Below are 14,511 nucleotides of genomic sequence, written 5' to 3'. Positions count from 1 at the left end.
TTTTAATAAATTCCCTTCCTATAACTATTACAAGCTGTCAAGTAGACAATAGTAGCTAGATTCAGGATGGCGAGCGCATACTTGCGGCGGCGTAGCTTAAGGCATTTAGGCTACGCCGCCGTAAGTTAGCGAGGCAAGTACAGGATTCACAATTTACTTGCCTGCTAAGTTACGGCGGCGTAGCCTAAAGCGGACGGGCGTAAGGGCGCCTAATTCAAATTTGGCTGAGGGGGCGTGTTTTATGATAATTAGGCTTGACCCGACATGATTGTCATTTTTTTGCAACTGCGCATGCGCCGTGCGCCTACATTTCCCAGTGTGCATTGCGGCTAAGTCCGCCGCACGGGTCTGATGATTTCGACGTGGACGTAAACTACGTAAATCCCTATTCACGGACGACTTACGCAAACGACGTAAAATTTTCCAATTTTGACGCGGGAACGGCGGCCATACTTAACATTACTATTCCATCTATTTGATGGAATAACTTTAGGCCGCTAATGCGTTACGTAAACGGCGTATCTGTACTGCGTCGGCCGTGCGTACGTTCGTGAATAGGCGTATCTACTGATTTACATATTCTACGCCGACCGCAATGGAAGCGCCACCTAGCGGACAGCCTAAAAATTACACTTTAGGATACGAGGGTGTAGGACACTTACGCCGCTCGTATCTGAGCCTAATTTAAGCGTATCTGGTTACCAGAATACGCTTAAATTAGCGCGGGCGCACATTCAGACTTAGGCTGGCGTATCTACTGATACGCCAGCCTAAGTCTCTCTGAATCTGGCTATAAATGTGCAATTTATAGCTTATAATATTTTCTAAAACATATTTAATTAATTAATTAATTAATTAATGTTTTTTAGCTTAGTATTTCATTTTAAAAGTTAAGTGCACATTGAGAGAAACTACTGTCATCATTTTTAAATTGATTTAACATATCCGAATGCCTCACCACCATTTCTACAGCTGCATATCTTGATCCGACTCGGTGGATTTCACACATCCTGGGCCAAATTCTCAAAAAAGCTGCCTAACTTAAATTTCAGCAGTTAAGTTACACTGACTTAAAATTTCTACCTAAGTGCCCGATCGTCAAAGCACTTACCTAGAAATTTCAGGCCGTGTAACTTAAGTGCCGCCGTCGTAAGGCGGTCCTCCTCTCCTGGGGGCGTTTAAAATTTAAATGAGGCGCGCTCCCGCGCCGGCCGTACTGTGCATGCGTGTGACGTCATTTTCCCGACGTGCAGCGCGCGAACGTAATTAACGCCGGGCGGCTTTGAGAATTTCGACGGGAAACTAAAGTTGCGACGGGTGAAAAAAAAAAGACGCGCCGGGAAAACAAATAATTATAAAAAAAAATGACAGCGTCGCTCAGCATGCATTCCTGAGAGGGAGAACTCCATGCCAATTTTCAAAGAAAAAACCGGCATGGGTTCCCCCCCCAGGAGCATACCAGGCCCTTAGGTCTGGTATGGGTTGTAAGGAGACCCCCCCCACGCCGAAAAATTGACGTAGGGGGTCCCCCTACAATCCATACCAGACCCGTATCCAAAGCACGCTACCCGGCCGGTCAGGAAGGGAGTGGGGACGAGCGAGCGCCCCCCCCCCCTCCTGAGCCATGCCAGGCCGCATGCCCTCAACATGGGGGGGTTGGGTGCTCTGGGGCAGGGGGGCGCACTGCGTGCCCCCCCACCCCAGAGCACCCTGTCCCCATGTTGATGAGGACAGGACCTCTTCCCGACAACCCTTGCCGTTGGTTGTCGGGGTCTGCGGGCGGGGGCTTATCGGAATCTGGGAGTCCCCTTTAATAAGGGGGCCCCCAGATACCGGCCCCCCACCCTAAGTGAATGGATATGGGGTACATCGTACCCCTATCCATTCACCTGTAGGCAAAAAGTTAAAGTTAGTAAACACACAACACAAGGGTTTTTAAAATAATTTATTATTCTGCTCCGGATGCCCCCCCTGTCTTCTTTATTAGCTCTATTTCCAGGGGGGGCTTCTTCTTCCACTCTCCGGGGGGGGTTTCTTCTTCCGCTCTCCGGGGGGGGGCTTCTCCGCTCTCCGGGGGGCTTCTTCCATCTTCTCCCCTCTTCCGCTGTTGACTCAGCGAACCCCGGTTCTTCTCCAGCTGTCCGGTGCCTTCTTCTTCAGCGCTGGCTGCCTGCTATGTTTGTGTGTTAGCTCAATTAGTAACAGGCAGCCGGCGCGGTCTTCTGTGACGTCAGGGTCTTCTGTTCTTCTCCCCTCTTCCAATGTTGACTCGTCGCATCTTGTCGCTGTAATGATGGAAGCGCGCCTTGCATCCCATTTATATAGGCATCACCGTCCCATCATGCTCCGGTAGGTACCCACGTGGTGGGTGCCTACCCACGTGCACCCACCACGTGGGTACCTGCCGGAGCATGATGGGACGGTGATGCCTATATAAATGGGATGCAAGGCGCGCTTCCATCATTACAGCGACAAGATGCGACGAGTCAACATCGGAAGAGGGGAGAAGACCCTGACGTCACAGAAGACCGCGCCGGCTGCCTGTTACTAATTGAGCTAACACACAAACATAGCAGGCAGCCAGCGCTGAAGAAGAAGGCACCGGACAGCTGGAGAAGAACCGGGGTTCGCCGAGTCAACAGCGGAAGAGGGGAGAAGATGGAAGAAGCCCCCCGGAGAGCGGAGAAGCCCCCCCCCGGAGAGCGGAAGAAGAACCCCCCCCCCCCCCCCCGGAGAGTGGAAGAAGACCCCCGGAGAGTGGAAGAAGAAGCCCCCCCTGGAAATAGAGCTAATAAAGAAGACAGGGGGGGCATCCGGAGCAGAATAATAAATTATTTTAAAAACCCTTGTGTTGTGTGTTTACTAACTTTTACTTTTTGCCTCCAGGTGAATGGATAGGGGTACGATGTACCCCATATCCATTCACTTAGGGTGGGGGGCCGGTATCTGGGGGCCCCCTTATTAAAGAAGAATCCCAGATTCCGATAAGCCCCCGCCCGCAGACCCCGACAACCAACGGCAAGGGTTGTCGGGAAGAGGTCCTGTCCTCATCAACATGGGGACAGGGTGCTCTGGGGTGGGGGGGCCCGCAGTGCGCCCCCCTGCCCCAGAGCACCCAACCCCCCCATGTTGAGGGCATGCGGCCTGGCACGGCTCAGGAGGGGGGGGGCGCTCGCTCGTCCCCACTCCCTTCCTGACCGGCCGGGTAGCGTGCTTTGGATACGGGTCTGGTATGGATTGTAGGGGGACCCCCTACGTCAATTTTTCGGCGTGGGGGGGTCTCCTTACAACCCATACCAGACCTAAGGGCCTGGTATGCTCCTGGGGGGGAACCCATGCCGGTTTTGAATTTTAAAATTGCCGTGGAGTTCTCCCTCGGGAATGCATACCAAATGCCGTCGCTGGAATGGGCCTTTACAAGGTGTGACTAACTTTCCACATTATAAAACCAGCCCTAGTTTTGCGCAGGCAAATTCGGAACTTACGCAGAAATCACAGTGATGAAATGCTTTGAAAATCTGTTTAAGTCCTCATTTGCATACGCAAAGCTGCATTTCAATGAGAAATGTCCCCAGTGGCGGATGCGGTACTGCATCCTAAAATCTGACCGTGTAAGTGTCTTACACATGTCAGATTTTCTGCCTAACTTTGGAAAAAGCCTTTTGAGAATCGTTTCCAAAGTTAGGCACAGAGATAAGCAGGCTGAACAGCAGTTAAGTCTGCGTATCTCTTTTGAGAATCAGGCCCCCTGTCTCCTGAGAACACCTACAAAGTACAGCCCCATAGAAGTCTTTGCAGCCTATCTACCTAAGTCTCTGGCTGTGCTGGATTTAAACAATCCCCAGGGATGGATCGTGGCAAGTATGCATCTTTGGAAAAATGAGGTGGGATCTGTTAAGTTTTTTTTTTTAAAGGTGTTTATTTTTGATTTTTCAAAGAAAATTACAAAATAAGGCAGCAGAGGCAGCCATTACAACATAATAGCAAAACAGATATATCAGAAAACAATAAACAGCTGGACCAACAGCAGTCCAGCCATAGAAAAAAGAAAACCCCACAAACATCCGTACACTCAAGCAACCCAACATACACAAACATACACACACAGCCAAAGTTACAACAACAGCGACCACATAACAGTAGTATACCTGAGACACAGAGAAAAGGAAATACAGTGCATTAAGATCTGTCGTCACCCAAACGGAACAAAAAGAGGGGACCAGGTCCGCCCGGGAGATCTGTTAAGTTAGTTAAAGGGGCAAACAGCATAAGTGCACTTTCTCTGTACTGTACTTATCCTTTAAAGCGGGAGTTCACCCAAAAATCAACTTTCTGCAGTTAGATCCAGCATACTGCTGACATCTGCAGTATGCTGGTCTTTTTTTTTTGGGTACTTATCGTTATAGCAGTATGTCTTCTATGCCTCCGAGCGGGGATTACTTCCTGGTATAGGCGTTCCCTTCAAGACAAGCAAGTTGATTGACAGCCTTCGATAGCGCGTCATGGCTTCCGAAGATACACGAGTGACGCTCGGCAATTTACGGCGCCTGCGCAGTCAGCTCTACACGGAAGGCGCAGGCGCCGTAAACAGCCAAGTGTCACCTCGGCTTTTTTCGTTAGCCGTGACGCGCTATCGAAGGCCGTCAATCAACTTGCTTGTCTTCAGGAACGCCCATTCCCCGAAGGATTCCCCGCTCGGAGCCATAGAAGAGATACTGCTATAACGATAAGTACCCAAATAAAAAAAAAAAGACCAGCATACTGCAGATGTCAGCAGTATGCTGGATCTAACTGCAGAAAGTTGATTTTTGGGTGAACTCCCGCTTTAACCTCTGCTCCCGTTAATGTGGCTGTGCAAGGCAGGAGCCTGTACTGCTGCTCCTAGTTACAAAATTGAATGTAGATTCATGTTCTATGGGACATTGTGCAGAGGAATGTTAGTCTATAGGTTACAGGTTCAAAGAAAATCAGTTTCAAAAATAAATAAACATTTTCATATACATGATTGACCCCAAGACATAGACTAGAATAGTGTACAATTAATTTATGTCTACTATTCATAGATATGTTCTTGTCTTTTTTATTTACTGTTCAATAAATGCTACTGTCCTTTTTTCTCCATCAAGTCAGTGGCACGGAGCACGGGGGCAGCCAATCATAGAAAGAGCACTCAGGCAGCTAGGCCTCGGAGAGTCCTTTAGCTGATGTCTAAATGGAGAAGATTTGTGCTTAAAATGTAAAAATATTTAGATTTACTAACCATGAAGGTGGCATTAACAAATGTCTTGGTGGCCATACCACTGGATTCCAAGACATCAGGTGTCATGAGAGGTGTTGAGGACAATGGACGACCTCCGCACAGCCAATCACTTTCCTTGAGTTCACTGAGATTCAGCCGACAAGATGGATCTACAGTAAGCAAACCTGAAAAGAGAAGATATTTCAAACTGAGTTTTGGTCACATAACATCCCTTGTTGGTACAAATTGAGAACTAAGGAGAATGAGAAAGACATTTCCACTGGGTATTATTCAGTGGTTTCATGTATGTTGAGAGCCTTAAAAATTTCAAAAGGTTTACTGGTAAGAAAAACAGTTCTGAGTTGTTCTCTCAAAGTCACCTTGACACAAGTTATTTAAACTGGTGTCAAGGTGACTTTGAGAGAACAACTCAGAACTGTTTTTCTTACCAGTGAACCTTTTGAAATTTTTAAGGCTCTCAACATACATGAAACCACTGAATAATACCCAGTACCTCATTCTCCTTAGTTCTCAATTTGTAATGCAGAATCACATATGACAGTTACCTCCAGTGCTCCATAGATGAAATTGATCAGATCAAGTTTCATCTTAGCTATCCCCATCCCCATGCACTATTTAAAAGGGAAGCCTAAAGTGAGCGGAGGGCTGAGGGCAAACACAACTATCAATTTTATGGTATAGTTGATGTTCTGTGGGCTAAATAAAGTGAATGTGCACCACACAAAGTATGGCAAGGTGCAGTGGATGGGTGGACCTGGTGAATGATGGGTGCTGTTTTTAATGACCATGTTTTCTTGCCATGTAGAAACGCCTACAGTGATATTATTCAATGGTTTCACAGCATATGTTGTGAATCTTAAAAGTATCACTTGTTATATGTGGTAGATATGCCTATTAGTACAACCTAAGGGGTAGATCCACATACAAATACATCGGCGCAGCGTATGTGAGATACGCTACGCCGCTGTAACTTACTTTTTGCTGGTTCGATTCCCCAAAGAATTTGCGCCGTAAGTTACGGCGGCGTAGTGTATCTCAAGCGGCATAACGGCGCGGAATTCAAATCGGCGATTAGGGGGCGTGTTTCATTTAAATGAAGCGCGTCCCCGCGCCGAATGAACTGCGCATGCGCCGTCCCTAAATTTACCGCCGTGCATCGCGCGAAATGACGTCGCTAGGACGTCATTTTTTAAACTTAGACGTGACTTACGTACATTCCGATTCACGGACGACTTACGCAAACAAAAATAAAAAATTCAAATTAAAAGAACATGGCAATTCTAACTATACGTCGCAAAACACCAGCTTTAACTATACGTCGGAAAAAGCCGACTAGAGACGACGTAACAGAATGCGACGGCCGCGCGTACGTTTGTGGATCGTCGTAAATCACTAATTTGCATACCCGACGCCGAAGTATTGCATCTAAGATCCGAAGGCGTACGAAGCCGTACGCCTGTCGGATCTTACCCAGATGCCGTCGTATCTTGTTTTGAGGTTTTAAAGTATATGTGGTTGACATGCAAAATGTAAAAGCCTTTAAAACAATCACTCAAAATAATAATTTTCAATGGAGTTACATTGTAGTTTACCTTAAAGTGATACTAAACACACACTGTTTAATGTACACAGTCCCTTCTATTTCTTTATGTGGATGATGGCACTGTAGATATTTTAATAAAAAAAAAACGCATCTAACTACCCTTTTCTTAATCAATTTACAGCTGTCACATGACCCAGATCTTTCAGGGCCTGTCTGCAGGGAACCATAAGCAGGAGGGACTTCTAGTCCTCTGCTGCTGGTCAAATGTGCAAAAAACAAAAACAAAAAAAAACACAACCTTTGAAGTAAAGGGTAAAAATAAATGATTAATATTAATTTCAACAATATCAATTTTAAATTGTCATACAAATATATACAGTAAAACTTTGGTTTGAGAGCGTCTTGCAAGACAAGCTAAATTTCTAAATACATTTTTACTTGATATACAAGTGATGTCTTGATATACAAGTAGCGTCATGTCACAACCTGAGTATGAAAGAGAAGAGAGGAGCCTCTAAGTGTAGCAATATGGTGACATTTAATGAAGGTACAACATTTAGCAACTCACATGGTTGATGATAAAAACAGGCACATCTAAGTATGAAGGCATCCGGGGTACATAGACCGTCCTCTGCACCACCATCAAAGTCATCCCTTTCAAGCTGCGCTCCATGAGGTTCAAGCCTCAAATTCAGATCGCTCTACTGCAGGGTAGTCTTCCCTGCCATGATTGCAGACTGACAGCGGTGAGAGCCGGCTTTAAGGAGGATGGTCCATGTGGACAGCTTTATTCTGGAAGCCTGCATACTTGGATGTGCCTGTTTTTATCATCAACCATATGAGTCTTCATATTTTTTTCAATACCATGGTGTGGACAGATTTCTGCCAGTCACAGCCTGTGTCTTAAAATAAGAGGGAGGTGAAATCTCCATCAATCTATAGTGCTTTCAAAAAGTATTCATACCCCTTGAAAGTTTCCACATTTTGTCATGTTACAACCAAAAACTTCAATGCATTTTATTGGAATTTTATATGATAGACCAACACAAAGTGGTACATAATTGTAAAGTGGAAGGAAAATGATAAATGTTTTTTTATATATTTTTTTTTACAAATAAATATGTGAAAATTATGGTATGCATTTGTATTCAGACCCCCTGAGTCAATACTTTGTAGAACCACCTTTTGCTGCAATTACATCTGCAAGTCTTTTTTTGGGTATCTTGCCAAGGCACCCCTAAAGAAACCTCAAGGCACCCTGATTGAAAAGGGCTGATTTAAACCATTCTATTGTAGCTCTGGCTGTATGTTTAGGATCGTTGCCCTGTTGAAAGGTGAACCTCTGCCCCAGTATCTTGCAGACTTCAGCAGGTTTTCTTCCAAGATTGCCCTGTATTTGGCTCCATCCATCTTCCCATCAACTCTGACCAGCTTTACTGTCCCTGCTGAGGAAAAGCATCCCCACAACATGATGCACAGTAGGGATGGTGTGTTCAGGGTGATGCACAGTGTTAATTTTCCGCCGTTTTGCTTTTGGGCCAAAAAATTCAATATTGGTTTCATCTGACCAGAGCACCTTCTTCCACATATTTGCCGTGTCCTCCACATGGCTTCTCGCAAATGGGACTTATGGCTTTCTTTTAACAATGGCTTTCTTCTTGCCACTCTTCCATAAAGGCCAGATTTGTAGAGTGCACTACTAATAGTTGTTCTGTGGACAGATTCTCCCACCTGAGCTGGGGATCTCTGCAGCTCTTCCAGAGATACCATGGGCATCTTGGCTGCTTCTCTGATTCATGCTCTCCTTGCCCAGCCTGTCAGTTTGGGTGGACATCTCTTGGTAGGTTTGCAGTTGTGCCATACTCTTTCCATTTTCGGATGATGGATTGAACAGTGCTCTGTGAGATGTTCAAAGCTTGGGGTATTTTTTTTTTATAACCTAATAAGGTGACTTCTAGAGGCAACTGGTTCCACTAGATTTAAGTTAGGGGTATCAGAGTAAAGGCGGCTGAATACAAATGCACGCCACACTTTTTAGATATTTATTTGGAAAACATTTATAATTTCCCTTCCATTTCACAATTATGTGCCAATTTGTGTTGGTCTGTTGCATAAAATCCCAATAAAATAAATTCAAGTTTTTGGTTGTAACATGACAAAATGTGGAAAATGTCAAGGGATATGAATAATTTTTCAAGGCACTGTATATGTAATATCCCACCCCCATTGTCTTTAGCTGGTTAGTGGGCATGGAGGAGGAGGGAGGGAGTGGGTTGCCATTTACTACTGTGTATACATCCTTATGTGTGACTCTATAGTCATATGGGCTGCTCAGATGTGATAGGTAGGAAATGTTCAGCATAGAAACTCACTGAAAACTGAGCATGTGCAGAACTGCCAAAACTGCTCTGCAAAATCCCCAGCTGCATTGGGGAATTGGACAGAAGAGGGAGATAGAGAACCGCAGGATCAACCAGGTTTTTTGCAGAATACAGAAAACAAATCTCATAGCGTCATAGAGTGAGTACCAACAGCATATAATACACTATTTACTGATAGGTTTTTATGTGGGACACTTTAAAGAAAAGCCTGCCTCCGTGAATAAAGCTTAAAAAAGCATACCTTTAACAAGCTCCTTAGCTTCATCGCTCACATGTTCCCAGCTTTCGCCCTGCATGACAAAATCTCCCTCCTTAATCTTGTTAATGATATCAGCAGCACGGCTGTGAGGAGAGCCACTTCTTGCACCTTGAAAGGGAACCTGGCCACACAGCATTGTATACTGCAGAGTTGAGAAAGTGAGAGTGAGAATTACAAGGCATGACGTGGTTGTTGCACAGTACATTTGGATTTCAGGCTGATGTTGGTCATCTAAGTGAAATATGAAAGCTATCTTCTTACTTTCCTTTTGAAAATGGTAGTTACTTTGGTGTCATACTGATCCAATGGATTTAACAGTTTCTGATTCACTTACAAGGAGCCTACAGGAAGAGTAGAAATTTGACTTTTGCCTGCTACATGCTTGTTCAACGTCGGTGACGCGGCCTTTGGATCAGCATGACAGCCAAGCGACTAATATTTTCAGAAGCAAGTCAGCAATTGAAGGTTCTGAATATATCTCAGTCCAAATTTCTTTACTGGCTCCAAAGTAAATCTAGAAATCTGCTTTGTCTACTATATAAAAAAGAAAAACACACAAATACAAAACATTGTTGTCGTTCCAATTAAAAAGTAAATGCCTTATTTACAGTGTATACCTTTGTCTCAAACTATGTTAAAATCATAACACTGATAAGAAAAAACACTATACACTGTAATAATAATTGAAGAATAAGCTAGTTATACAAGAATAATTTTCTTCTTAATATTTTTTTACTAAAAAAGATAAACATTGTACACAGATTTTAAATGATAAATACAATAACATTCTTCATTTCAAGAACATTCAATGCATACAATGGTAGTGTGGTTTGTATTGTGTATACCCAAGAGACTTCACATCCTACGCAGAAATTTATCAACATATTAAGTAGCATTATGGATAATGTAAGGGGAAAAACAAAAGCACAACAGGTGGCAAGGAAAGGTTGTGAGCGAAGCAAAGAAAAGGTGTTGTAAACATAGAAGGGGGTAGGGCGTTATGCCTCGTACACATGATCGGTGTTCCCGCCGAAAAACCATGAACCTGCCCGGTTGCTTTTCCCGTGTACACACAGCCGGTTTTCCCGACACGAAAACTGCCATGACAGCTTTGGTTCGGGAAAACCGGCCGTGTGTATGCTCCACTGCAGTGTTTCCCATAGCAAAACTGCCGAGCAAAAAAACGCTCATTCTTTTGCTCGCAGTTTTCCTGTTGGGAAAACTGCTATGGAGCATACACACGGTTGGTTTTCCCGACCAAATGCAAACATGGCAGTTTTCCCGTCTGGAAAACCGACCGTGTGTACGAGGCATTAGTGATATGAGGGCACACAGATGGATGACACAGAAGTAAATGATATGAGAAGTAGGGTACAGTCAAATTGCTGGGCATAAAGGAGTTGATATAGACCAGGGGTGGGGAACCTGCGGCCCGCGGGCCGCTTGCGGCCCGCGAAATCATTCCATCCGGCCCCCCATGGGTTTGTAAAACAGCGCCGCCGATTGTCACTATGGAGCGGAGTAAATGTATTGCTAAACACACTGACAATGAATGAATGATCATGGTGATCATTCATTCATTGTCAGTGTGTTTAGCAATACATTTACTCCGCTCCTGCGGCCCGCCCCCATTAGCCGGCGCCAGCCTCCAGCCAATAGGATGATTGCACTGCAGCTGATGAGCTGCTCCCCTTGGTTTACAGCCCCGCCCGGCGGCGGCGCCCGTCCTGGCGGCGTGACGTCACTCACGGCGGGCGGGGATTACCATTCATGGCTGGGAGGAGCATAGAGAGGACGAGCCAGCGCCACCGACGAGGAACCATTTCTACAGCATCAAGTAAGCCATAAATATGCTGACCGGATCATGACATACGGCGTATTTTTTTTAATATGCAGCATAGCGGCGGGGGGGGGGGGGGGAGGTAAATGTCCTGCACAGTGCACAGGACATTAATACATAACTTACCATGACCAGTGCAGGACATTTACCCCCCCCCCCCCCACATGCTGCATATTAAAAAATGCAGCATGTCGGGGGGGGGGGGGGGTAAATGTCCTGCACTGGTCATGGTAAGTTATGTATTAATGTCCTGTGCACTGTGCAGGACATTCACCCCCCCCCCCGCCGCTATGCTGCATATTAAAAAAATCACAGACAGTCATCAAAGTTAATAATCTTCAGACTGCATCATTCTGTATGCAGTCTGAAGACTATTAAAGCGGATGTGCCATGGGGAAAAAATATTAAAAGCCAGCAGCTACAAATACTGCAGCTGCTGACTTTTAATATTAGGACACTTACCTGTCCTGGAGTCCAGCGCCGATCGCAGCAGATGACGAGCGATCACTCGTCTCTCTGCTGCTCCCCCCGCCATCCACGCTGAGGGAACCAGGAAGTGAAGCGCTGCGGCTTCACTGCCCGGTTCCCTACGGCGCATGCGCGAGTCACGCTGCGCCCGCCGATTGGCTCACACGCTGTGTGCTGGGAGCCGAGTGTTCCCAGCACACAACGGGCGACAGACGGGAAGTCAGAAAAACCCGTCTTTTGCCCGTAACGTGTGGCCGGAAGTGGGTGCAAATACCTGTCTTTAGACAGGTATCTGCACCCCCCTCCCCCTGAAAGGTGTCAAATGTGACATCGGAGGGGGGAGGGTTACGATCAGCGGGACTCCACTTTAGGGTGGAGAACCGCTTTAACTGTTATGACTGTCTGTGATTTTTTTAATATTCAGCATGGCGGTGGGGAGAGGGGGTAAATGTCCTACCTACACAGTTGCACTGGTCATAGTAACTCATGTATTAATGTCCTGCACTGTGCAGGGTGCTGTGTAATGTAAAGGGGTCTAGTGATGCAGGGTGCTGTGTAGTGTAAAGGGTCCAGTGATGCAGGGTGCTGTGTAATGTAAAGGGTCCCTAGGTACAGGGTGCTGTGTAATGTAAAGGGGTCCAGTGATGCAGGGTGCTGTGTAATCTAAAGGGGTCCAGTGATGCAGGGTGCTGTGTAATATAAAGGGGTCCAGTGATGCAGGGTGCTGTGTAATGTAAAGGGGTCCAGTGATGCAGGGTGCTGTGTAATGTAAAGGGGTCCAGAGGTGCAAGGTGCTATGTAATGTAAAGGGGTCCAGTGATGCAGGGTGCTGTGTAATGTAAAGGGGTCCAGTGATGCAGGGTGCTGTGTAATGTAAAGGGGTCCAGTGATGCAAGGGGGGGCACGTTTAATCCCTGCTTGCGGTCGAAGAAAGGGTTAAATGCGACTGTGTATCGCTGCTGCCGAAGCGCCCCCCCTGAAAAAATGTTTGACCAAATATAACAGGCTAATTTTTAAGTTGATAATTTTGTACGGCCCCCGAATGATGTTACAAAAATCCAAATGGCCCTTGGCAGAAAAAAGGTTCCCCACCCCTGATATAGACCAATAGAGAGTTGCCAAAAGTTTTCATAAATTAAATACCAGATGAATTTTGTTGGACTTAGGTTATCCTGGGTATGGCTGATTTCTAGGTAATTCTATTTTCAACATTTCAGCACCCTTTCTAAGTGCCAACAGTGTAACTTACATCACTTCTTATGTTTGATGAACATATACAAAATCTTAGGGGCAGATTCATGTACAGCCGCGCAAAATTGTGCGGGCGTAACGTATCTGATTTACGTTACGCCTCCGCAACTTACACGGGCAAGTGCTGAATTCTCAAAGCACTTACTCCGTAAGTTGCGGCGGCGTAGCGTAAATCACTCGGCGGAATTCAAATTCGGCGGGGAGGGGGCGTGTATCATTTAAATCAAGCACGTCCCCGCGCCGAACGAACTGCGCATGCGCCGTCCGTAAAATATCCCAGTGTGCATTGCTCCAAATGACGTCGCAAGGACGTCATTGGTTTCGACGTGAACGTAAATGACGTCCAGCCCCATTCACCGACGACTTACGCAAACGACGTAACTTTTTTAAAATTTTGACGCGGTAACGACGGCCATACTTAACATTGTTGCGCCGCACTTATGCCACCATATAGCAGGGGCAACATTACGCCGGGAAAAGCCTAATGTAAACGTCGTAACTTTACTGCGTCGGCCGCGCGTACGTTCGGGAATTTGCGTATCTAGCTAATTTGCATACTCAACGCAGAATTCGACGGAAGCGCCACCTAGCGGCCAAAAAAATAAATTGCAGTTTAGATCCGACGGCGTAAGAGACTTATGCCTGTCGGATCTAATGGATATCTATGCGTAACTGATTCCAAGACCCCGTACACACGAGGAGACATGTCCGATGAAAGCGGTCCGCGGACGGTTTTCATCGGACATGTCTCCTGGGAGCTTTTGGTCTGATGTGTGTACACACCATCAGACCAAAATCCCCACGGACAGAGAACGCGGTGACGTAGAAGACACCGACGTTCTCAAACACGGAAGTGCAATGCTTCCACGAATGCGTCGAATCATTTCGACGCATGCGCGGGATTTCGGGACGCTGGTTACACGTCATAACCAGCGGACATGTCCGATTAGGTGTACTAACTATCGGACATGTCCGACGGACATGTTTCCAGCGGACAAGTTTCTTAGCTTGCTAAGAAACTTTTGTTCGCTGGAAACCTGTCCGCTAGGCTGTACACACGGTCGGACATGTCTGCGGAAACTGGTCCGCGGACCAGTTTCAGCGGACATGTTCGACCGTGTATACGCGGCCCCAGAATCAGAATTCTCAAGAGTCGCATAGATACGACGGGTCAGATTAGGACTTACAACGGCGTACATGGCGCTGCGCCGTCGTAAGTCCTTTGAGAATCTGGGCCCTAATGTCTAAACCAAATTTTTGCAACTTTGGCATGTGCTAGTAAAACTGTACATATCTTTTCAATTACTTAGTGTATCCAGGTGAATTATACCTTGCTTTTTCAGAACCTATTGGACTTTCCTTTGGTGGCAAGTGGATGTCCCTCCCACTCTTGATGGTCAAAATAATACCACATACACTATATTACCAAAAGTATTGGGACACCTGCCTTTACACACACATGAACTTTAATGGCATCCCAGTCTTCATCCGTAATGCCGCGCACACACG

The 14,511-nt window shown here is 46.0% G+C and overlaps 1 protein-coding gene across 2 annotated transcripts in view; it reads right to left on the bottom strand.

Annotated features, from left to right (window-relative positions):
• LOC120917567 (ribosomal protein S6 kinase alpha-5-like) overlaps nt 1-14,511 on the bottom strand; it is a 90,027-nt gene that overhangs the window by 2,230 nt on the left and 73,286 nt on the right. For both annotated transcript variants that reach the window (XM_040328967.1, XM_040328968.1), the window contains exons 15-16: nt 9,426-9,585; nt 5,261-5,424 (exon numbers count right to left, since the gene is read on the bottom strand). In XM_040328967.1, coding sequence (XP_040184901.1) covers nt 5,261-5,424; nt 9,426-9,585 — 324 coding nt within the window. The remainder of the gene's footprint in view (nt 1-5,260; nt 5,425-9,425; nt 9,586-14,511) is intronic.

The sequence above is a fragment of the Rana temporaria genome, chromosome 11, assembly GCF_905171775.1.
Source record: "Rana temporaria chromosome 11, aRanTem1.1, whole genome shotgun sequence".
In the NCBI taxonomy this organism is placed as follows: domain Eukaryota; kingdom Metazoa; phylum Chordata; class Amphibia; order Anura; family Ranidae; genus Rana; species Rana temporaria.
The sequence above is the reverse complement of the archived record's forward strand: the minus strand, read 5'-3'. Positions and strand labels throughout refer to the sequence as shown.